Source organism: Eleginops maclovinus, chromosome 1 (assembly GCF_036324505.1).
Source record: "Eleginops maclovinus isolate JMC-PN-2008 ecotype Puerto Natales chromosome 1, JC_Emac_rtc_rv5, whole genome shotgun sequence".
NCBI classification, from domain to species: domain Eukaryota; kingdom Metazoa; phylum Chordata; class Actinopteri; order Perciformes; family Eleginopidae; genus Eleginops; species Eleginops maclovinus.
In genome coordinates this window covers 16,697,480-16,720,999 of record NC_086349.1, presented here as the reverse complement: position 1 = coordinate 16,720,999, position 23,520 = coordinate 16,697,480, and the positions used below count along the sequence as shown (strand labels likewise).

The 23,520-nt window shown below is 42.0% G+C and overlaps 1 protein-coding gene across 2 annotated transcripts in view; it reads left to right on the top strand.

Annotated features, from left to right (window-relative positions):
* The window catches only part of LOC134865409 (ERC protein 2-like), a 145,515-nt gene that overhangs the window by 64,369 nt on the left and 57,626 nt on the right, over positions 1-23,520 (top strand). The window contains exons 12-14 of one of the 2 annotated variants that reach the window (XM_063884941.1): positions 3,417-3,510; positions 7,589-7,741; positions 11,300-11,460. In XM_063884941.1, the coding sequence (XP_063741011.1) occupies positions 3,417-3,510; positions 7,589-7,741; positions 11,300-11,460 (408 nt within the window). The remainder of the gene's footprint in view (positions 1-3,416; positions 3,511-7,588; positions 7,742-11,299; positions 11,461-23,520) is intronic. The other variant, XM_063885025.1, reaches the window with a different exon arrangement.

Below are 23,520 nucleotides of genomic sequence, written 5' to 3'. Positions count from 1 at the left end.
GGAGCATACATGTTGGTGGTAGTATAGATGGTGGGGGTTTGTTGGTTGTTATATAGGAATTGATGGTCAGGATAAATAATCATTCACTAACAACAGTTTGCACACATAAAGACATACATGTTATGTTGGGCCTTATTCCTATGCCTACAATCAAACTTCAGTGTATGATTTGCAGGTGTCCATCCCATTTAAAAGTCAATTTTAGCTTTGAAAAAGACCTGTCAACTTCCTGTTTGACTTTGGAAAATAGAAAAACTGCATATGTTTCATTACACACATTTAAAACACGTAGACACTATCTTCTACATGTAAGCATTGAGACAAACAAGCAGAGCAACCTCTTCTTTATGTTTAACATCCTTTCGATATCACCCTGTCATCTACACACTGACATTATATGAAAACGAGCTAAATAGTATTTATATTGCAATATTACATGTCTAAGCACAATTAAGCATCTACTAGTAATAACCAGATTTGTTCTGTTTAGATCTCTCAGCACTGCATCTAGACAAGCGCCTCACATAAAAACCCAGACTCCCTATGGTACCTTGTTTCTTTTCCTTCTTTCTAACCCTACAGAGAAAATGCATTTATTTCTGATCATATCTTCCCTTATTCCATATATTGTGCAAACCTTGAAATCAGAGGATTTTGTTTCACTCTACTGTTTATTAAAAGAGAGGAGGAGGAGACACACTGTAAGAATTAAGAGTTATGAAGGGGAGATACAAATCTGTTTTCTCTCTTTTAAGGTTATTATTACTACCTTTAACCTTTATATAACAAAGAAAATTCAAATGATGACACAGACTCTTTTCAAGAAACACCCTATCTAAAATTCACAGTTTCCCACATTTGGATCTGGGAGAGTCCCAGTGTGACCGCAGCTTCCCACTGTTGGCAACTCAGCAGCTTTACTGAAGCCATTCAGTTACTTTTTGTGCAATGCTCAAGGGCGTGTGAGCAATAATCCTTGAGGAGTTATTATCGATTTCATTTTATTTTTCTCAATGTCCTTTTAAATGGATGTGAGTTGTAAGCCACAACAAGTTAGTAACAAACAGGAAGTAAAAGAGAGTTAAAGAGTTGATGGAAAAAACAGAGTTGATGATCTAAGAGAGAACAATGAAAATATGTATAAAGAAAAATATACAAGGCAAAAGAAAGAGCTGTGTTTTGACCGCCAGAAATAAAGCAGGCCTGCTTATGTTGGAAGGCGGATGTGTGCAAAGCTCCAGGTGAAAGAAACAAGAGGAAATGTGAAAATTACTTATTACACTTAGTTTAGGAAGTGGCTGGATTCATGCACAATGTGCTCTCTCTCTCTCTGTGTCTCACTTCATCTTTCTTTGAAATGTCACAGCCATAAAATACTATTTTCCCCTTTTGGTACTCAACAAATCACAGCTCTCCTTCATATTTTCCACTCACATACAGCCCAACCCGTCTTCTCATGATTCACACTCTATGTGCCCTCATTTGCCTTCACATTGGTCAAAACATTTACTTCATTTCGCACTGATGGGTTGATGGGGGTGTATCAGCTATCAAAAGGGACCAGCGTGTCTGCTGGTTTATACACCTGTGCACGTGCTGGCTGTGTGTGATAGCTGATATGCCCTCATGGCAACTTTGCCTTCCATGGACATGCCTGTGAGCTTATAAAAACACACACTCACAGACATCAAAGTTTGAAGTATAAACTGATTATTCTCCTCCTCTTCTCCACTGTGTAAGTATGTGTGCACATGTATATGCGTGTACCGATATTTCATTCATAATGCTAACAAAATGGAATGATAATACTAATTTACAACACTTTTCAAAACCCACTCGTAAAAGTGATAACAACCTATAAAATCAACAGCAAAGTCTTACAAAAAGAAATAAAGAAGTAAGCCAGAGACATGAAAGACAGGCTTAGCAAATTGACCAACGCTGTGCTGTAGTACTAGGGGAAGAGTTATCAGTTATTAATAGTGTGTGTGTGTGTGTGTGTGTGTGTGTGTGTGTGTGTGTGTGTGTGTGTGTGTGTGTGTGTGTGTGTGTGTGTGTGTGTGTGTGTGTGTGTGTGTGTGTGTGTGTGTGTGTGTGTGTGTGTGTGTGTGTGGATATGCGTGTAACTGTGTTTATCCTCTATGAATGTTAGTTATAATTTACATTAATTGCAAACCAACATAACTCATAAACACTGACACACATATCCTTCTAAGCGCGGTGACAGCAAGTATTTGCTCATATGTGGGGGCAACTTGTATTTTTTTCCCAGAGTAAACACACCCGTGTGGATATGGAATAATAATGTGGCGCGTTAAGCAGCTGCTTGGTCACAGCCTGTTTACAGTGCTAGAGGGTTCTCTTAAGCACTAATTTGTCACTGTCAGCTTTTTCGCACCTCTAAGCATGTTTTTTTTTTCAAGTGTAAAGGCCAAGCTAGGAGCTTGAAGAGTGTGTTTTGATTCTATTTTGAGAGTACTAGTGAGAAGATATACATTGTGTTTGTGTAGGCGCAGCTGTGTGTGTCCAGTGGTGAAAGGCTTTGGTGGATTCACATGTGTTCGCACCATGGAGTGTTACTATGAGTGTTTGTGTGTTTGTCAATGCATATTTTTATATGTATGCACACATATTTATATTTTAAGTGTGGGCCATACAATATAAGTTCAGTAAATGGCAGGAAGCAGTTCTTTGAGTTGAGGTAAATACAAAGCCATCCTGGCTGGTTAATACACGGTTAGGCTCTGTTATCAGAACTTCAGCATTGCACAGCACTGACAGCAGATTTATCATCCTGTGTCGTGTGTGTAAGCTCGTGGCAGAGTATATAGACTTTATTTTCTAAAAGCACATGCCCTTGTATGTGTGCCCGTGTCATCCTGTCTTTTGATCTGTAGACTTATTGCACATATCTGTTGTTGAGAATGTGTGTGTGCGAGAATGTGCTTGCATCTCCTGTCTGCATGTATTTGTGTGTTTTGTTGTTGAAAGATTTACACTGCAGTGTCTCACCTCCATCTGTCAAGTCTCGTCTTGTCTCAATCTTCCAGGACTAAGACAAGACATACACACAGTACTTACAAGCTTAACTGTACACACTATATTCCTACCATCCATTTACCTGTATGATGCAATATATACATTTCTTTATCTGTAAGAAGTTGTACATTTTGGTTAAAAATCATTATTTAAATCCCAATAGGAGCAGTTACAATGTAAATGGTTAAGGGCATTTTATTTTAAGTTATTGTTGCTAGTGTATAGTGTGTATAGGCTCTGTGCATACATCATTAACCTACATCCACACTTTGGCCATATTAAGAGAGAAGCACTTTGACTTTGCCTTGGTTTCAACGATTGATTAAAAAAATCTTTATTAAGCATCTCTTTTTGTGACATCATTTTCCTGTCTCTAGACAAGTCAAGTCCCCTAACATCCAGAAGCAGACAGTGGCGGGTGAGATGAGGAAAGATGCCCTGATTGATGGACATCCACACTCTTTATCGCAGGTTTGGATATGTGTGTGTTCGTTCATGTGTAAACTCTTTTTACTGTACTCATGTATACTGCCCCAGTCTCCTCTTTTTTCCTATTCACCTATCTGCAAGACTATTCTCTAAGTATCATGTTTTTCCTTTTCCTCTATTGCTCTCTAGATTCATCCTTTTTGTATACTCAAGTAAGAAAGCCATTTTCCAGTATTTCAAGCACCCTGCCCTGCCTCCCTGAATGCATCTCAGAGTCAGCCCTAAGTGGAAGAGACAGGAGAAATCAGCTCCGTACGCAAGCAAGGATCTGCAGCATAACGGCTCAGACGTGAATAGTCAGAACTGATGAGTCAGCCAGGAGAGAGCTTCTTCATGTAACATCATTTTCTGTCATTTTTATACTTATTTTCAGAGGTCAACATGAGTGTCAGCTGTTCGCTCGACAGTGCATCTGTGTCTCTGTGCATGCTTGTGTAAGCTTGCACAGCTATGCTGAGGTGTTAATATGCAGAGTGCAGCCATGCCAGGTTTTTCCCACAGGACCAATGAAGTAGAGTACACCTCTCTGTAACTCTCTGCCAAAAAGAACCAGAGCTGCTCGCAGTATGTTTTTGGTAGAGTTATTTTGTTATTTTTGTGTGTGCTGGCAAGCAGCATCCAACATCCTATTTCCTCTTCTAAACACTGTCTGAGTAGCGCACATTAATATTGCTACAACCTGGAAAGAGACATGAACTGAGTGCCAGATAGAAAGAAGTAGGTACAGGTACAAGTGCAAGGGAGTAGTGGAACTGATGTCAGGGAGATAGATGACGTCCACAGAAATATCAAAATGGAAAGTTCCAGAGGTGATTGAAGCCTTGTTTTGTTTTTTTAACCAAATGGTGCATTTGTTCATTAATGAATTGTGATTGGATGTGCTGTTAGCATTTACAGCTTTTACAGTTGAAAAATAAACTGTTGTTTTCTGTAAAATCAACTTTGTAAAGGCAAAACTTCACAAACATTGGCATTTCAGTACACAAATATCCAGAAGAGAATTATTAAATACTGTATGCATTCTGTAAATTGTGTTTGCTCAGCAGTAAGGTTGAATCGTGGCCCCTATCTAGCTCTTCTTTCCCTGCTGGCTCTCTCTCAGATTTATCTCTGGTTCCATCAGGAACACAGCACGCTCCGAGGGTAAACACAAACAAACAGTGCCTTCCCTCACTGCTCCCCCTCCTTCTCCATCCAGGAGAGTTTATGTGGGATGTGGTGATAGCATCTCTCCGCTTCATCGTCTCCATCGAGCCACGCTGCACTTCACAAACACAGAGAAAACACTCGTCGGAAATGTTCACTTCAAGCCTTCACAGAGGCCTTTATTTCTCTCTTATCTGTAACACAGAGGCATCAATGACACTCGATACCCACCTCTATTTATCGACACTAGGATTATAGAAACTGTTTTTTTTTAATCCAGGGAAAGTTAAAGAATATCGACACATTTCAGGATTTTCATTCCTTCTAAGCTTGTTCCCACAGCCTGAAGATTTGACTGAAACTGTATATGAAACTTCTGGCCATGCACACACGTTTAACATGTTTTAAACATGAAATGGGACACACAGAAGTTGATGCCGCACACTTAACGTTTTTGACAGAGACAGATGTCTGTGTGGTTTTTGTGCCTGCGAGTGTGAAGCTTAGGATCATAGGTACACAGCTGCTGGAAATGTGCATTCTCTCACTCTCTGCTCGTTTGTTTTAGTGATTATAATCCCTCCATCAAACCAGAAAGGGCCAGACTCCATAATGATCCTTCCCAAGGGCATTAGGTGATGATTGGTGCTGCAGAGGCAATTATCTTTCCTTTTCTCCCCACTCTCTGAATCTCTCTATCTCTCTTGCCTTTTTTTCCATTATTTGTACATGAAAGCCAGCTATATTCTCCTGTTACTAATAAAACTCGAGTAACACACAGACATGCACTGACACAGACAGACAGACACATATACTGCACAACTGCATACCACACCCACACACACACACACACACACACACACACACACACACACACACACACACACACACACACACACACACACACACACACACACATAGACAGACAGTTTTTTGGTCAGGTTTCACTTGGGGGTCCAGCGGTGGCAGTCCCATCTCAGTGGGGTGTGTGTGTGTGTGTGCATGTGTGTGTTTCTGTCTGTTAGGCAGGGTCAGACCAGTACTTGTTGATTCTGGTGCATCGAATTTCTGCCCGTCTGTCACATCCAATTATGACTTTGGACTGCTGACGCACACAGCCTGCCTCTGTACGTGTGTGTGCGGGTGTTTGTCGCTCACCTCCAGCTGTGTCGTGCTGACGTGACGAGCCACAAGTATCCGCTTGTGATTTGTCTGCATCAGCTACACTTTTTTCATCTAACATAATCCAACCACTGGTGTTTAAGTCCGTACCACTGTATAGGTCTGTTGAGTTTTTGGGTCGTCAAAAGTTGTTTTCATGAAGGAGTCAAGCTATTTCATTTTTCCCATTGAATTTGAAGAGTTGGCCTCACTATTGTCAGGTAAAAAGTCAATATTCACTTAATATTCACAGATTAGGGGCAGTTAAAAGGTCATTCACATGCCTCTTGGGTGTTTCAGGCATTGTCTTGTAAAATTACTTTCACTTGACTCTTTTCAGTTTTCTATGCATTTACCATATTCATTTTTTCCATCAAAATAGTTTCACCATGTGTGAGGCATTATTTAGCCTGGAGCGTTTTATATGTAATACTAAAAAAACTGCCTATTCGGATTGCTGTCAGACTTAATAACAATGTTAGACACAGGAACATTAACGTTGAGCTCCACATATCCACTCTATTCCTGCAAATCTAAAATGGTTTCCAAGCATCCTCTACTCACAAACTAGCAGTTACATGCAGATGCTTCTGAGATGAAATTTAAGAGCTCATTGCTCCCAACAATGTGTGTTGCTCCGACACATCTAATTGCAACTTGTTGCCATGCCGTGTCATGATCATTATATTCATGCTTCTACAAGTGTGTTATCAAGTTTGTGGTGTTTCAGCTTCCAGCTGATTCTTACCCTCACCGCTTCATTTTTTTAATCTTCTGTTTTGTTCTGATGGCAGATAGGTGCTCTGACTCATGCAGAGTATGTAAGTAACCATTGTTATTAAAAGTTATTGAATCACGGTTGCTGCTTCTCTTTCTGTAATGTAGCGCAAACAGTGGCTTTACAAGGATTGTCATATTACATTTTTCATATCAGATTTAGACTTTTATAGTATCTCCTACAACATCTGATTTTGTATTTTTGGCTAGTTGGGATTTGTTATAACCACTTGGCAAACCCCTAGTTTTTGTTTTGTGACAAATACACTGTACTTTAATTAGTTCAGTTTGAGAAGTGTCTCCCTATCCATGTGACTCCAAGGGCTCTGCACTGCTCCCAGAAAAGTGTGAACGTGTGAACTTGAAGGAAAGTCAACTATTAAGGACTAGGAGAGAGTTTTTTGAAAAAAAGAGACGAGAGAGAGAGAGGGGGTTTATTATTTCTGTCCAGTGTTTTCTTTCACAGTTCCATCTCCCAGTGTGGAGAGGGATCCTTTTCCCCCACTCACCGTAGGTGTCAGAGAGGCCACACACAAACTGTGCATGTGATCGTGCACGGTCTAGTCCACACAGCCACACTCTCACACAAGCACACTCATATGGATGTTGGCAAAGGTCACAGCACTTACACACTCTATCTCTCCATCACTTATCACTCTCTTCGTCTTGGCTGTGTCTCCTTCTTCTGAGTGAAGTCTTGTTCTTCTCCAGCCTCAGATTTTTTACTTCCTCAAGTCTTTCCTTTTGATTCTATTTTACATGGACTGGATTTCTCTTTTAGCAAAGGGATCAAATAAAAACACACTTTCTTAAATTATCGTTTGCCAATATAATATTATTCCAATGCAAAAACATTTAGTGATGGGTTTTCAAAGAAAAGTATACTCAAAGAAAAACACTCTCCCTCTGTCTTTTGCTATTTGGCTTCCAAACCTACTCCTCGACCTTCTTCTCTGTACTGCTCTCGCCACCTAAGCTTCCTCTCTCAGCTTCCCAGGATGCCATGCGGGAGACTGCGGATCGGATCAGAGAGTTGGAGAGGGCACTGAGGGAGAGCATGAACACCTCTGCACATAGGGAGGCTCTCTGGGCGCAGGAGGAAACAGACCGTGTCCAGGCCCAGAGACAGGTTTATCCGAAGTTTGACACATTGATAGAAGACTTAGGACCAACATACGCATACACACAATCATATACACAGAGAGTCTCATGCATCTAATTTCTACATAAGGAGCCTACCTTTAAAACTGAGTGCAGGTATCAGCTCACCTTGATCTAAAACAGACCACTGAGAAAATGTGAAGAACCTAACTGCACCCCCATGTGGCTCAGAGCTGAACCGCAGGCAGACTGTGGATAATGAATGATCCATAATCCCATAATATGTCATTTTTAACCAACAAATATCATTTAAAAAATGGGATCACTGTGCTTTGCTTTCTGTCTGTTGTATTTGTTTTCTTCCTAATTCAGTTGTTTCCCCTAAACATGCTCTTGTTTATTTTCTACCTCCTAAAAACTGAAACTAAATCTCAAAGCATCCTTTCATTTCTGTCTCTTGTTAAGTTTGCAATTGCATGCTTGAAAATGTGAGCATATGCTAAACATATTGTGAGTGCATGAGCATGCAATCGGAATTCATTAACACATCTATAGACTTGCAGTCTTGATGGAGTACAGGCTGCCCTTTTACTCAGTATATCTATCTGTCTGTCTGACTGCCAGCCGGCCAGTCTAACTCTTTAAGTGGGTCCAAAAAAGTGTAATTGTGTGCGTTTTGTAATGTGTGTGTGTGAGAGCATAGGTGTGTCTGTGGTGGGAAAGAGAAACAGGGCATGGGAGTGTGTTTCCTCTTGGTGTGAGTGTGCATTTGAATGAGAATGACCTTGCATTACTGATGAGTGCCACAAGTAATATGAGAGCAATTGGCGGTTAAAACGAGGACTAACATTTTGAGGCAGAATGGTGGCTGCATTGCTTCAAACGCACACTCATATGCTTTCACAAAAAGACAGAACCTTATTGAGAAAAACTTTAAAGATGAAGTGAGGAGATTGCTGAACAAAACGGGAAAATAGCAGGTTTAGAAAAGTCTGTGAGAGCCAATACTAACTGTGGTAATTTCTGGACTATGCACGCTTGACTTACAGTCAGCATGGATACTGTGTTTATCAAACAATATTCTGATCCACAAAGAAGTCAGAAGGAAAAGTTTATTTATGTCTGTGGGACTTTTGCATGAATAATGTGTCATGATTCAGCTTTGACCAAAGTTTAGCTTTGTCTAGCCAGAAAAGGGGATATTGTTTTTTTTTACTTGTGACACGATAAACTTGTTGACCCAAAACTCGAATTGCCTTTCTTTCAAGTCAAGACAAATAGCGAATGTAATGTTATAATGAGGCAGCATGCAGTCATACTCGCGACTGCACTTGACACGTATTGACCCGGCACTGATAGAAGGAAAGATTCCCATGTGGCACTGTCTCTGCTCAGCATTGATGCTCACTGCTAGGTTCTGTTAACACGCGGAACTTTGTGAGCCAGAAAGACAAGTCAACATGCCATTAACATGCAGTTACACAGTCATCAGTCAACTGCTGCTCTCGCCTCAGACTCCAAAGAAACATAGTGTGTGTGCAAAGGGATGTTGGGGGACCAGAGAGGGAGACAGGTCCTTCTGAAACATCACCTGACCCTGGCACTGTTTCAGAATACGCTGCCAGACTCACATTCTCACCCCCCCCCTTCTCTTTTTCTCTTCCCTTGGTTTTCCTCTTTCTTCTCCCCTCTGTCCCGGAGTAATCAGTCTCATGATGTGTAATGCGCTGAAACAAGTCCTCCATCAGCCTGACCTGTTGAAATGGAGCATTTGTAATGCCCTGGGTCGCTTTTCTTCACACCCCCGCTCTCTAAGTCTCTCACCCCGTCTCTGCTTCTCTCTGTCTCTTGTCCTTCTCCTGCCATCATCTCTGCTGTCCATTCATTGTCCCGAACCTCGTTCTTTCCCATCTGCCTTCTTAAGTTGTCTCACCCAATCATATCCACCCTATCTATCCCTTTCTCTCAATCTAAGTTCCTGTCTCTCTTCCTCTCTCCCCCTCTGTGCCGTTTGAACTAGGCCTCTGAACCAGCAACACCAACGCAAATGGACAAGAGGGATTTGGCCCTTACCTCTGAGCCCCCAATCAGCTTAGCAACTAAAGGGGCTTTTGGCCAGTCTTAGTGAGCCTTAGCCTGGCTGGGGGGCTTTGCCTTGAAGTTGAGCTAAATTAGCACGCACAGGCTCACCGCTAAGCTGATTAGGTCCCTAATTTCACTAAAATGCATTGTATCCCTTATTAATGATGTGATTGTGAAGTGCAGGCTAGCCTGGGTGGTGGACTAATGGGGGACTGGGAGGTAGGCAGTTGTTGCATGAGGGTTGATAGACATGTGGTGGGTGTAAATGGAGTTGTGTGTGTGTGACCTTTGGCTTTCAAGATAAAAAGATTGGCGTTGGAAGCCTGAAAGAAGAAGTCCAACATTAAACAGAGTGTGATTTTGGATGGTTGGATGTCTTGTTGATATTGGTTATATTATCTGCTGGATACTGCAGAGGTCAGTTGTTGTTGGCAGGGATATGGGGTGTATTATATTTAAAACAATGCTTCTGAGGACTTCCTGACTGAAAGTTGTCACTTTCCCACCATTTCAAATATATGTATTCTCGCCTTTGCTTTCAACCTTTCTTCTCTGACTCCATATGTGATATTCATGACCAGTCAGTGAGCACATTATCTGACATCTGTGAAACACACCTAGAAAACCAGCAGAGATCGAGAGTGTCCTGAAATGTGTGAACGATTTGGCCCCTTCATAAAAGAGGCCCATTTCTTTTTTCATGTCCTACCCCATGGAGCGCTTTCCCCTAATACTCCCTCTTTCTTTTTTGTTTCTTTTTTGTTCATTTTCTTTCCCTTTGTTCATATGAGGTCCAACACTAGAAATTATTGCTTTATTATATTATATAACAAATCTACAAATCACCAAAATAAAGATACATATAAATGTTTGTGGCCTTCCATTTACATCTAATGAGCAAGACAGCCCAGTACTGCATCCTATTGTAAAGTACTTGTTGTTAGACAATTAGTGACTTCCTGTCTTAGAATAATTGACGCCCTGAGGTCACATCCTGTCTGTCAGACACGCAGGTTGGCCTGCATGGCTGGAGGGCATGTGTGTGCAGAGGGAGGAGTTGTAGTTGAGGGGTTGAGCATTATTCTCACCTGCTCTAAAGTAGAGCCACACTTGAGAGTGAGATCCAATGAGTGGAGAAAGGTGGGAGAGAAGAGGGAACTCTTGTTTCCAGTCCAAGGGTCAGTGGACATATCGTATCACATTTGAACCTCAGTAATTTCACCTTCTCCTAGATTACAACTGGCCCCTTGTTTTCATGTTTAGTCATTTCAAGTCCTTCTGACATTTCAACGCAAAAAAAAACATCTCTGTAATACTCAAAGACAAATGAAAGTTCAAATAAGTGTGTAATTGATTACTTTATGTCCATGGGTATGTGAGGGAAACAACAAGTATATAAATATATCTTGTTAAATTATTTAATGGACATAGAGAAATTAGGGCTAGTGTCCTCATATGTTTTGGTGGTGTTTCTACCTATGTATATTTTTCTCCCCTCGAATAGTTGGAGGAACTGATGGGGGCTTTAGAGAAGACACGTCAGGAGCTTGATGCCACCAAGCTGCATCTGTCCTCCACTCAGCAGTCCCTGCATGAGAGAGACGGGCACCTCAACAGTCTTCGCCATGAGCGACGGAAACAGCTGGAGGAGATTCTGGAAATGAAGTTAGTCTCACACTCAGCTGTTTTTCTTTAAGTTAAACATTATATCCGCAAAGTATGTATATGTTATTTATGTTATGTTATTTATTTACTTTATGTTCCTATTTTCCTTTCAAATTGTAAAAGGTCACATCGAATCACACACTGTGTAACCTCATGCTATTACTTCTACATTAATAATATGCATTTCTCTAATCAGTTAAAGATACTATTTAAACTGCATTTGTATTGGCTGACAAAGGATGATCTGTAATGTAGAGCAGCAAGAGTTGCTGGTAACTGCAGTAAGATAAACAGTCAGAAAAAAGCAAGTGTTTTAGGTAGTGACTGCACACCCAAACCCATAAAAGTATATGATGAGGATTTTTTATTCACATTGGCGCAGTTCGCTCAGTGCTTCATTGTGCCCATTTCCATCACCCTGTACAGCAGCTTGTTTGCTGCAACAGAAACTTGTGTCTGATAGTGTATTAGGCCCTTTTCTACGCTCATCTGTTCACATGTGCATCTCTGCTCATGAGTGCTATATAGACATCAGTCCTGAGGTGTGTTTTAAAGCAGGATTAGCCGTTGTCTTTAGCTGTCTCTTGAAAAGTTACATTTATTGAGGACAGGTGGTGCAGCCTAAGACAGCAGGCCAGAAAAATGTGTGTTTGGCTGTTTTGTTCATTTGTATGTCCGTGTGTGACAGAGAGAGATTTAGAGAAGGAGGAAAGTTAGCAGGACTGGCTGTATTTCCATGTGGGGGTGTGTGTCAGTGCGTTTGTATGAATGTGTGAGTGAAGTTCAGTGATCTGTCAGTGGGGCGGCTACATGTGTGTTTGCTTTGAGCTCTCTGATTGAAGGAGCATGGAGCCACATATCTGGTTGTCATGTGCTGCAGAGAAATGCCTTTAATGTGAGCCATTCTGTTCAGTACAAAAGGGAAGGCTGGCACACATGTATTGAAAACACAACTTTTTAAAATTCATTACGCCTCACAAGACCCTCTGATCACACTAACTCTGTAGGAATGTGTGTATGCGTCTCAGTGTGTGCCTACAGTACATGTACGTGTACATTGTATGTGCCGGAGACCAAGAAAGTGAGCGACCTTGCCCGTGTATCTGCACAAACACACACCCTTGTGATACAAACCAACTATATGTCTGTTTGAATTTCCACCAGCCAAACATTAACAGGGGATGTTTAGCAGAGGAAATGTATTACATATGATACAGACTATATCCGTTCTCCTGGGTATATACATATATTAGAAAAATACTCACGGACCTGCCATGTGAATGACACTCTACTTTATTGTCACTCTGGTTAAATAAATATTATATTATTATTAAATGGAAGTCTGAGGAAGAAGCTTAGTGTGATGGTTGGTTGACATAAATGGCAACAAAGCAGATGGGATTCTTTGCCTTTGTGTTTGAGACTTTGACTGAATGCAAGTCTCCACTGGTAAGAGCTAATGGAGGGGGCACAGGGGGCACAAGTGTGTGTGTGTGTGTGTGTGTGGTCTCTTGTAGCTTTGAACCTGTATGTGTCTGTGTGTAAGAATAGGTCAGAGGCAGGGGTTTGGGGTCACTGATGATGAGGATTAAAGGACTGTTGAATTGCGAAGGGCGAAGCTTCGTGAGACTGACTTACATCTGTACAAGCCACAAAGATACGCATGCAGAATGTACACACAACCTCAGTGGAAGTCACATATAATCACTCACGTATGTAGACATGCACACACTTACACAAACTCTGGCTTTAAAAGGTGCCATATTCCCACAGCACAGCTCTGGTCCAAGTTAGCAGAGGGAAAACTAAACAGAAAAGATAAGGCAGAGAAAGAGAGGTAACAAGAGGGAGAGAGAGATTGGGAGATTGAGAGAGAGAGAGAGAGAGAGAGAGAGAGAGAGAGAGAGAGAGAGAGAGCGAGAGAGAGAGAGAAGGAGTTAGAGTGGAGGCAAAAAAACAAGTGGACAGAAAGAGAGAATGAGAGGGAGGGGAGGATGGAATGGAGGGGCTACACAGACTGAAGTATTTCAAATCTAAGAAATCATGAGAGAAGTTTGATTGCATGCCAAGTTTCTCCTTCTCCCCGCTGTAATGTGGCATTTGTCAAGAAAACCAGCTGAAGCAAACCATGTGAGGCACGTTCCCCAATGAAATGGGGAGCTCTCGGTGTGTGTTTTTTTGTTAATGTGCGTGTGTGTGTATAAGCCAAGGAGAGAGAGCAGACTCTTTGCTTTTCAACAACGTTAATGAAAGAGACAAGAGGGGGAAAAATCATTTTCAATATCCTCTCATTGCATTCTGGGTTTCCTAGCTTGTGAAGTGTGTGTGTGTGTGTGTGTGTGTGTGTGTGTGTGTGTGTGTGTGTGTGTGTGTGTGTGTGTGTGTGTGTGTGTGTGTGTGTGTGTGTGTGTGTGTGTGTGTGTGTGTGTGTGTGTGTGTGTGTGTGATGAGACAGAGAGAGATGGAGAGTGCCTATTTTATATATGCCTTTTCAGATATCGAGCTGAATGCTTGATGTATAAGAAGCGGTGCGGGTCTGCTCTATCACCCCACACTAGATTGAGTTTCAAACATACTGTACAGTACTCACACACACACACACACACACACACACACACACACACACACACACACACATACACGCACACACACACACACACACACACACACACACACACACACACACACACACACACACACACACACACACACACACACACACACACACACACATACACGCACACACACACACACACACACACACACACACACACACACACACACACACACACACATACTAACACAGATGGCCCCTGGAGGAGCTAGCCATTAAATGAGTCTAAGGTCATGAGGTCTAGGTGCACAATAGAGAAATTATGTGTTTGGACATTTTGAATAGCTAGTCATTGAGATGTTTCCATAGTCTGAATTGGATAATACTACATGCCACAACATTGCAGTGGCTTACTCAACCTGATCCTTCTGTAGACACTGGGAATGTAGCTGATATTATCTCTGTTTACACTTTAGCGATGGCAAATGCTGATAGAGTTCAGAAAAAAAGGTAGCGGCAGCTTTGAGGCATGCACATAAAAAGATGCAGAGTTGACACAGTGGACATTTTTAGAGGTAGACTGGTGGGGAGTTGACAATTTGAGAGATGTAGGGGAAAATTGTACAAACATCAGAACAGAAACTGTGCAAGACAGTAAACCAAGGAAACGAGAGAAGTTGAAGCAGAGAGTTAGGGAGGAAAGAGTCAATGATGGAGAAAAAAAAGATGATAGAATGACGGAGTGATTGATAATGGGGGTGATGGATGAAAGGGAGGAGGAAAATGATGGAGGAAGTGGTGGAAGAAAGAACAGAGAAATTATTGAGTCAAGCTGGGGAAGGGAGCAAAGTCTGTATAGCTGGAGAGAGGGAGAAGAATGACTAAACACAACATGTATCAGCAAACACCTGCACCACATCCACCTGTTGATTCACATTTTTTCACACAAGAAAGCCTCAATGAATGTGACACAGATTGAAAATAGAAATGTATTCAGAGCAGGAATGATCATGCTGAGTTGGAAGAATTAAGAACGATGAACAAAAAGGAAATTGAAATACAAATGTTGAAGACATGCTGAGGTCTTTTTTTCTTTCTTCTCTTGTCATGTTAAATTTCTCTACTTTCCCAAACCACATGTTGGAAAAAAAAATCTAATTCCTCAGTGTAAAATTAAAGCAGGAGCTCTATCATCTCTACACTCTTATTCATTGTCTTGAATGTTTTGCTGAACAGTTATTCATAGAAAATAATGCATTTCATGTGTTCACACTTTCTTTTGCCAGAGATTTGAACATTTGCTCAACATGTGTGGACTATTTGGATATAATCATCACCTTTGTGTCATACGGCAAAAGCAAAATATAGGCTATAATGCTTGTTTTTTTTAATCATTACTCATAATTCAGCCTGCAAACTTAAATGAGTTATTCTTCACGGTGTAAATGTTATAACCCCTGAGCTGTAACCCTTCAATTCATTTCTGTCCATGAAGTGTATTCACGTATCCGTTTGTTGGCTAGTTACAGTAATCCATAGCATAATGAAGCTTAGAGCGGTAGCGACGTTATGACTTTCAAATCCCAAATGTAGACATCCTGTCTGCATAGTGCCATTGCCATGGTTACATTGACTAAACACACAGAAAGCCCAGCTGTACTGGCAAGGTCATGTCCCTGCTCGCTGATCTCTCTGAGGGGCCTGGGCACACACACAAGCTGATATAAACGCATATACGGCATGTGCACTCACACACACTCAATGAAACCAGTTCACCCCAAAAAAGTATATTTACACGTTCATGTATTCAACCGAGCAGCATTTCATTCATCCAGTTTTGAAACGACATTCACATATATGGCCGAAATCTGCAGACAGGTTTGGTGTAACAGTGCCATTGTTGTGATAAGTAATGATGAGACATGGAGGGTTGGTGCGGTGTGTGAATGGGATTCTCTGTATTGCAGTGATGAGGAGGGGCTGACCACACATCACCTTCCTCTCTCCACGAGCAAGTTTGTATGTGTGTCGCCTCGTGGGAACTTTGGGCCATTCATCATGTCTGTCTGTGCTCCCGTGCCCTCTGACACGCATATTTACCTTCGACATGTGTGTCGGCTGTCGGGTCTTTAGGTGTGTTATTATGTCAGGGCCTAGGCATGCTCCACCCTAGTCCTCCTCCTCCTCCTTTGAGGTTTTGTCAATGGAGGGCTTCATCACATGGAAATCCCTGCTTCTAAGTCCTTGTTCGGTACAGTAAGGTAATGACAGTCTACCTCACAGGGCTCAACACAATCTTTTAAGAGCAGTGGCTTAAATTGAAAATATTAGTCACGTTATATTTTGAGTCATTAAGACGCTATCCGATTATACTTCACATAAAAAGGTAGTTACCACTGATGGGAACAATTGGTTGGCAATCTTTCATAAAGGTTGCGAATGGTTACCTGGCATCTCTTGTCAAGCCCTGTCTGGGTCCCATGAAAAAAGCTTTAAGCAGGGAGAAAGTGTGCTTAGTATAGCCAGATCTAGAATTATATATTGCGCCGTTCAGCCATACAGCTGACGCAATTGAAGTTTAAGTGCCAAACTTTTTTGACCCATTTTTCCCAGACCATGTTTTTCATTTGGACAGCACTTTGCAAACGTCATATCTTGAGCTCACTTCTCTCAGGGTTTTGGCTGTTCTAGCATAAATTATGGTTATTTTTTATCGCTACTTATTAATATTTTACTGGTGCATTTATCCGTATAGTATTTTGGCGAGCATTTCACCGCCCAGTACCTACGAATTGGAGTTTTTTTTGTCCTGTACGGTATTTAAACCCTTGAGGTTTTTTCAAATGACACACTGTTTGCCTGCAGTATGGATACTGCTGTGTTGCTGACATAGCAGAGAGGATTTGTGAGCCGTGTAATGGCCAAAGTGAAGTGGCATTGTCTCCTAAAGTCAATGTGTGAGTGACTAAAAGGCTAGAGCTGTCTTATGAAGCTGATGTTGAACTGAAAGATGAGTTTATGCTCGGAGGACACCGGTGAATAGAATAAAGAGAGAGTACATGTACTGTATGTGTGTTTAGTTAAGCTGATAGACAGCCATAGAAGAGTCTTTCCAGAGACAGAAATAACTTCTTGTCTTAATCTGAAGACTGACATAGTGAGAAGATGTGACGACTGTGTCACACAAAAACAAAAAGAATGCAATGATTGACAATTAAAAAGGAAAATAGTGAGGCCCTGTCAAGGAGAGAATATTTTACAGATGGAAACTTATTTCCCCTTTGTCCAAAGTGAGTTTGCGCCGCAACAGTAAAATCATTATTCCATAGTCTCTTCTTACTCTTTTAAACGTGACCTCCTTAACTTCCTCTTAGTATTAAATCCTCTCTCTCCCTCCCCTCGTCTGTTTCTCTCTTGTTCTATCTCTAGACGGGTGGAAGAAGGCCTGGAATTTATCACGCGTACCTAATAATTACTATCACAGGAAATGGTCCTGAGGAAATAGGTGCACCAGCTCTGCTAATTAGTGTCAGTCGCAAACACACATGCACATACCTGCACGCACACACACATACACACAGCTAATTAGAAGTCTAGAGATAGCTCAATCTGATTGGCCTCAGGGAGACTAACGCCTGCAAGTTTGAATAAAACTCATGACAGTCCTGCGCTCAGGGTCACTATAGGAATAAGGAGAGGGAAGTGGAGGTCAAGGGAGTAGGTGTTGTCAATGCAACGATAGATAATGTCATGAAAGTAAAGCAATTTGGAATTCAAATAATAGATATTCATATATATATATATATATATATATATATATGTATGTTCATATGGATATATTGATAGCAGCAGAGATGAAGCACAAAGGGTTAACTAAAAGCCCGACATGGGTGCAGCGGCAAGAGATTTACAAAGAAAAAGTGCTGGGTTATTTTAAGTGCAGCTAGTAATACTGTATGTTGTTGGATGTGCTGCGTTGTAAAACAGTGGCCTAGTGAAAAGCTCTCATGGTTTACCATTATGGGCACATGAAATGTTGGTATACCCACACAAGTGAGTCAATGAGGCTTACTGGCATATATTCTCACACTGTAAACACCTCCAAGCCTCTGTGGTTGGCACACACACCTGAGCTCCGGCTCCTCGTTTTCTCCTCTGTGGCTCTAGGTAGGACTCTCTCTCTGCGTTTGCCTCTTTCTCTTTGATTACTTTTTACATTTGAAAAAAAAAACCTTGATGGCAGAATGTTTAGAGCTCTCTGTGTGCTCTCTACAGTTTCATTTCTACACATTTTCTTCAGAGTCACATCAGTGAGGACTTTCTGACTCTCTTTAAGTTTGACTAGAGTTTTATTGGCTCTGCACATCTCTCAGTCTTGCTGAGATGATTTCCAGGAGGTTTTCATAGAAAACAATAGAGGAACAGACCATTTCTCAGCACCGGGCAGCTCCAACGCTGCACAACAGTCAGCACACACCACAGCAGCCCCTGGCACTTCTGGATTGTGTGTGTCTGATCTGGTTAATTCAGGGATGTAGACCCAAACAGTAATTATCATTATGTACTTCTCGGCAGTGGCAGGAAACAGCCCAAGCAAGTTTGGATGAGCATGTGTATTCTCACTAATGCGCAATGAATGTGTTTGTGTGCAAGAAAGAACAACATGTGCATACATGAATTTGTTTAATGTGTGTGTGTGTGTGTGTGTGTGTGTGTGTGTGTGTGTGTGTGTGTGTGTGTGTGTGTGTGTGTGTGTGTGTGTGTGTGTGTGTGTGTGTGTGTGTGTGTGTGTGTGTGTGTGTGTGTGTGTGTGCATGTGTGCACATCGAAGCAATGATGTGAAGAGCATGAGAGCTATTAGCAGTGAAAGATAAGCAGATTGTGCCAGTGGCTGTTTGATGATTTTTCCTGCTCTTGTCTTGGCCTTGCTTTTGTTCATTTGGTCTCTGCTAAATGGAGACATATTGGAAACATAACTGATCTCTCGGGTGCCGGTGGGTACTATCCAGAGTTTAGGACTATAAAGGAGAGGAAAGAAAAAGAAATAAAAAAGTGGAGAACAGGAGGAAAGGAAAAGAGAAGGGTGAAAAGAGAATAAGAAGAAATAAAAGTTAAACCCGCAGAGAAAGTATGGGTCACTGGAGTTAAGCTTACCGCTAGGATTTGAAATGTCGTAAAAATAAAAACTACAGTTTTCTTATTTGTTTGTGGAGAGAAATTACCGTTCACAAGCATCACAAACACTGTAAAGTTTCACAACTCTGCAATAAAACGTTTGTCTCATTTTACGATATTAGAGTTGATGTCCATTAAAAACAAAGCAAAACCCAATGAAAACAGCGGAAGAAAGAAAAAACACACTGAACTAAAACCCAAAGTTTATTTGGAGCGAGCGTCACGTCTATTCAAAATGGCAACCACAGTTTAATCTGTGTAGTCCTTCATCTTTAAAGCTCCCATCAATATGACAGAAAAGGACTTTATGTGGGCGGACAGACTGCGCAGAGACAGGACTGGTCACCACTAAACAAACAACACAGGATTCATGCCGAGACAAGAATGGCTAGAGGAAGTGTGAGCAAAGACAATGGCATGAACATATATATATATATATATGAAATCTAATATAGACAGTGTATGTATGATTGATAATTTGACCATTCATGAATGTCTTGATATAAGGTTATGCGTGTTTACGTCTAGAGTCATTTAGATCAAGATCCGAACACTGAGGAAATAGGTTGTGTCATTTCAGAATATAATATTCAAAGCATAACAAGACTGTATGTCTACACTGACATTACTGTAACTAAAACCCCAGTGAATATTTTATCCGTTATTATGGAGCGTAAGACATTTGGATAAAGGATAAGGTTTACACTATTGTTACAGAGGTTTTGGTGGTGTGTTTCCTTTCATTTCTCTCTGTTTATGCGGAACCTGAAGCACCCAATGACGCATTTTGAAACAAAATACACACTTTTTCACAATTCAGTCAAACTGTTATGCACTGTGCGTCATTCATATGAAGCAGGAATCAGCTGAACTTCCTCTTTCAGTAATAATGTCATGATCCTTGTTTTGTGTTTCCTATTTTTATTTTGAAATGTTTTCCCCTCGTGTCATGTTTAGTTTCACCTGTTACCCCTGTGTTTCTCCTCCCCTCTCCACCTGTGTCTTGTCTTGTGATTACCCTTGTGTGTTTAGTCTCTGTTCCCCTCTTGTTCCTTGTTCGGTTGTCGTCGTTTCCAATCTTGTCATGTCGATGTTCTGTGTCTTTTCCCGTCTATGTTACCTGCCTGTTCCTGGTGTCCCTGTATTCCCTGGCTAGTGTAGGTTAGGTTTTTCTTTGTTTGAAAGTACAGCTTTAATTTGAATAAAGCACGCCTTTTCTTTGGACCCATACCTGCCTCCTATATTCACTCACCAGAATGGAACCAGCAGTTTTTTCTACGCACCAAGAGCTGTATGAGCTTACATACACTCTTGAGTGCATTTTTGGGGATTGGACGAGAGCCTCCTCTTACAGGGCCAAGGAGGCTGCCCTAATACAGGCACGTTTGGAGATGGCTCACAAGCATTGGCTAAAAAGCTTGTTGCCAAAATGGCTGAGACTGTTTTCATGCAGCCCAAAGGGACATCCTCCAGCCACCAATCCTTTCTTAGGATCCCGCCTGGCCTTTGGAGGTCCACGGAGCCTGCAACAGTCTGCTAAGAGACGCAAGGCCCGGCTACCAGCCCGTGCTCCTGTTGCCAAGCCTCCTGCAGCCAAGCCTGTCCTGTTACCTGTCCTGTCCACTCCAGCCTCGGCTGTCCAGTCGACTCCAGCCTTGCCTGTCCTACCAACTCCAGCCTCACCTGTCCAGTCGGGGGTCCCACCGACACCTGTTCCACCGGGGGTCCAGCCGACATCATGTCCTGCTCCGTTGAGGGCCCCGCCGTCACCTGATCCACGGGGGGTCCCGCCAACACCTACTCCTGTTCCGTTGGGGGTCCCACCGTCACCTGTTCCGATGGGGGTCCCGCCAACACCTGCTCCTTGTCCGTTGGGGGCCCGGCCATCACCTGATCCGCCGGGGGTCCCGCCAACACCTGTTCCTGCTCTGTTTGGGGTCCCACCGATCCATGTCCCTTTCCAGTCGGGGGCCTCGCCGTCCCATGTCCCTGTCCAGTCGGGGGTCCCGTCGACCCATGTCCCTGTCCAGTCGGGGGACCCGCCAACCTATGCCCCTGTCCAGTCGGGGATCCCGCCGAACCCATGTCCCTGTCCAGTCGGGGGTCCTGCCGACCCATGTCCCTGTCCCGTCGGTAATCCCGACATAGGATTCATGCCAAGACAAGAATGGCTAGAGGAAGTGTGAGCAAAGACAATGGCATGAACATATACAGTGGGGCAAAAAAGTATTTAGTCAGCCACCAATTGTGCAAGTTCTCCCATTTAAAAAGATGAGAGAGGCCTGTAATTTGTATCATAGGTATACCTCAACTATGAGAGACAGAATAAGAAAAAAAATCCAAGAAATCACATTGTAGGATTTTTTATGAATTAATTGATAAATTCCTCGGTAAAATAAGTATTTGGTCACCTACAAACAAGCAAGATTTCTGGCTCTCACAGACCTGTAACTTCTTCTTTATTAATGGCACCTTTTTGAACTCGTTATCAGTATAAAAGACACCTGTCCACAACCTCAAACAGTCATACTCCAAACTCCACTATGGCCAAGACCAAAGAGCTGTCAAAGGAGACCAGAGACAAAATTGTAGACCTGCACCAGGCTGGGAAAACTGAATCTGCAATAGGTAAGCAGCTTGGTGTGAAGAAATCAACTGTGGGAGCAATTATTAGAAAATGGAAGACATACAAGACCACTGCTAATCTCCCTCGATCTGGGGCTCCATGCAAGATCTCACCCCGTGGGGTCAAAATGATCACAAGAACGGTGAGCAAAAATCCCAGAACCACACGGGGGGACCTAGTGAATGACCTGCAGAGAGCTGGGACCAAAGTAACAGAGGCTACCATCAGTAACACACTACGCCGCCAGGGACTTAAATCCTGCATTTCCAGATGTGTCCCCCTGCTTAAGCCAGTACATGTCCAGGCCCGTCTGAAGTTTGCTAGAGGGCATTTGGATGATCCAGAAGAGGATTGGGAGAATGTCATATGGTCAGATGAAACCAAAATAGAACTTTTTGGTAAAAACTCAACTCGTCGTGTTTGGAGGAGAAAGAATGCAGAGTTGCATCCAAAGAACACCATACCTACTGTGAAGCATGGGGGTGGAAACATCATCCTTTGGGGCTGTTTTTCTGCAAAGGGACCAGGACGACTGATCCGTGTAAAGGAAAGAATGAATGGGGCCATGTATCTTTAGATTTTGAGTGAAAACCTCCTTCCATCAGCAAGGGCACTGAAGATGAAGCGTGGCTGGGACTTTCAGCATGACAATGATCCCAAACACACCGCCAGGGCAACGAAGGAGTGGCTTCGTAAGAAGCATTTCAAGGTCCTGGAGTGGCCTAGCCAGTCTCCAGATCTCAACCCCATAGAAAATCTTTGGAGGGAGTTGAAAGTCCCGTGTTGCCCAGCGACAGCCCCAAAACATCACTGCTTTAGAGGAGATCTGCATGGAGGAATGGGCCAAAATACCAGCAACAGTGTGTGAAACCTTGTGAAGACTTACAGAAAACGTTTGACCTCTGTCATTGCCAACAAAGGGTATATAACAAAGTATTGAGATGAACTTTTGTTATTGACCAAATACTTAATTTCCACAATACTATGAAATCAATTCTTTAAAAATCAGACAATGTGATCTTCTGGATTTTTTCGTCATTCTGTCTCTCATAGTTGAGGTGTACCTATGATAAAAATTACAGGCCTCTCTCATCTTTTTAAATGGGAGAACTTGCACAATTGGTGGCTGACTAAATACTTTTTTGCCCCACTGTATATGAAATCTAATATAGACAGTGTGTGTATGATTGATAATTTGACCATTCATGAATGTCTTGATATAAGGTTATGCGTGTTTATGTCTGGAGTCATTTAGATCAAGATCCGAACACTGAGGAAATAGGTTGTGTCATTTCAGAATATATTATTCAAAGCATAACAAGACTGTATGACTACACTGACATTACTGTAACTAAAACCCCAGTGAATATTTTATCCGTTATTATGGAGCGTAAGACATTTGGATAAAGGATGAGGTTGACACTATTGTTACAGAGGTTTTGGTGGTGTGTTTCCTTTCATTTCTCTCTGTTTATGCGGAACCTGAAGCACCCAATGACGCATTTTGAAACAAAATACACACTTTTTCACAATTCAGTCAAACTTTTATGAATTGTGCGTCATTCATATGAAGCAGGAATCAGCTGAGCTTCCTCTTTCAGTAATAATGTCATGATCCTTGTTTTGTGTCTGTTGTTTCCTGTTTTTTTTAAAGTGTTTTCCCCTCTTGTGTCATGTTTAGTTTCACTTCCTGTCTGCGTTTCCC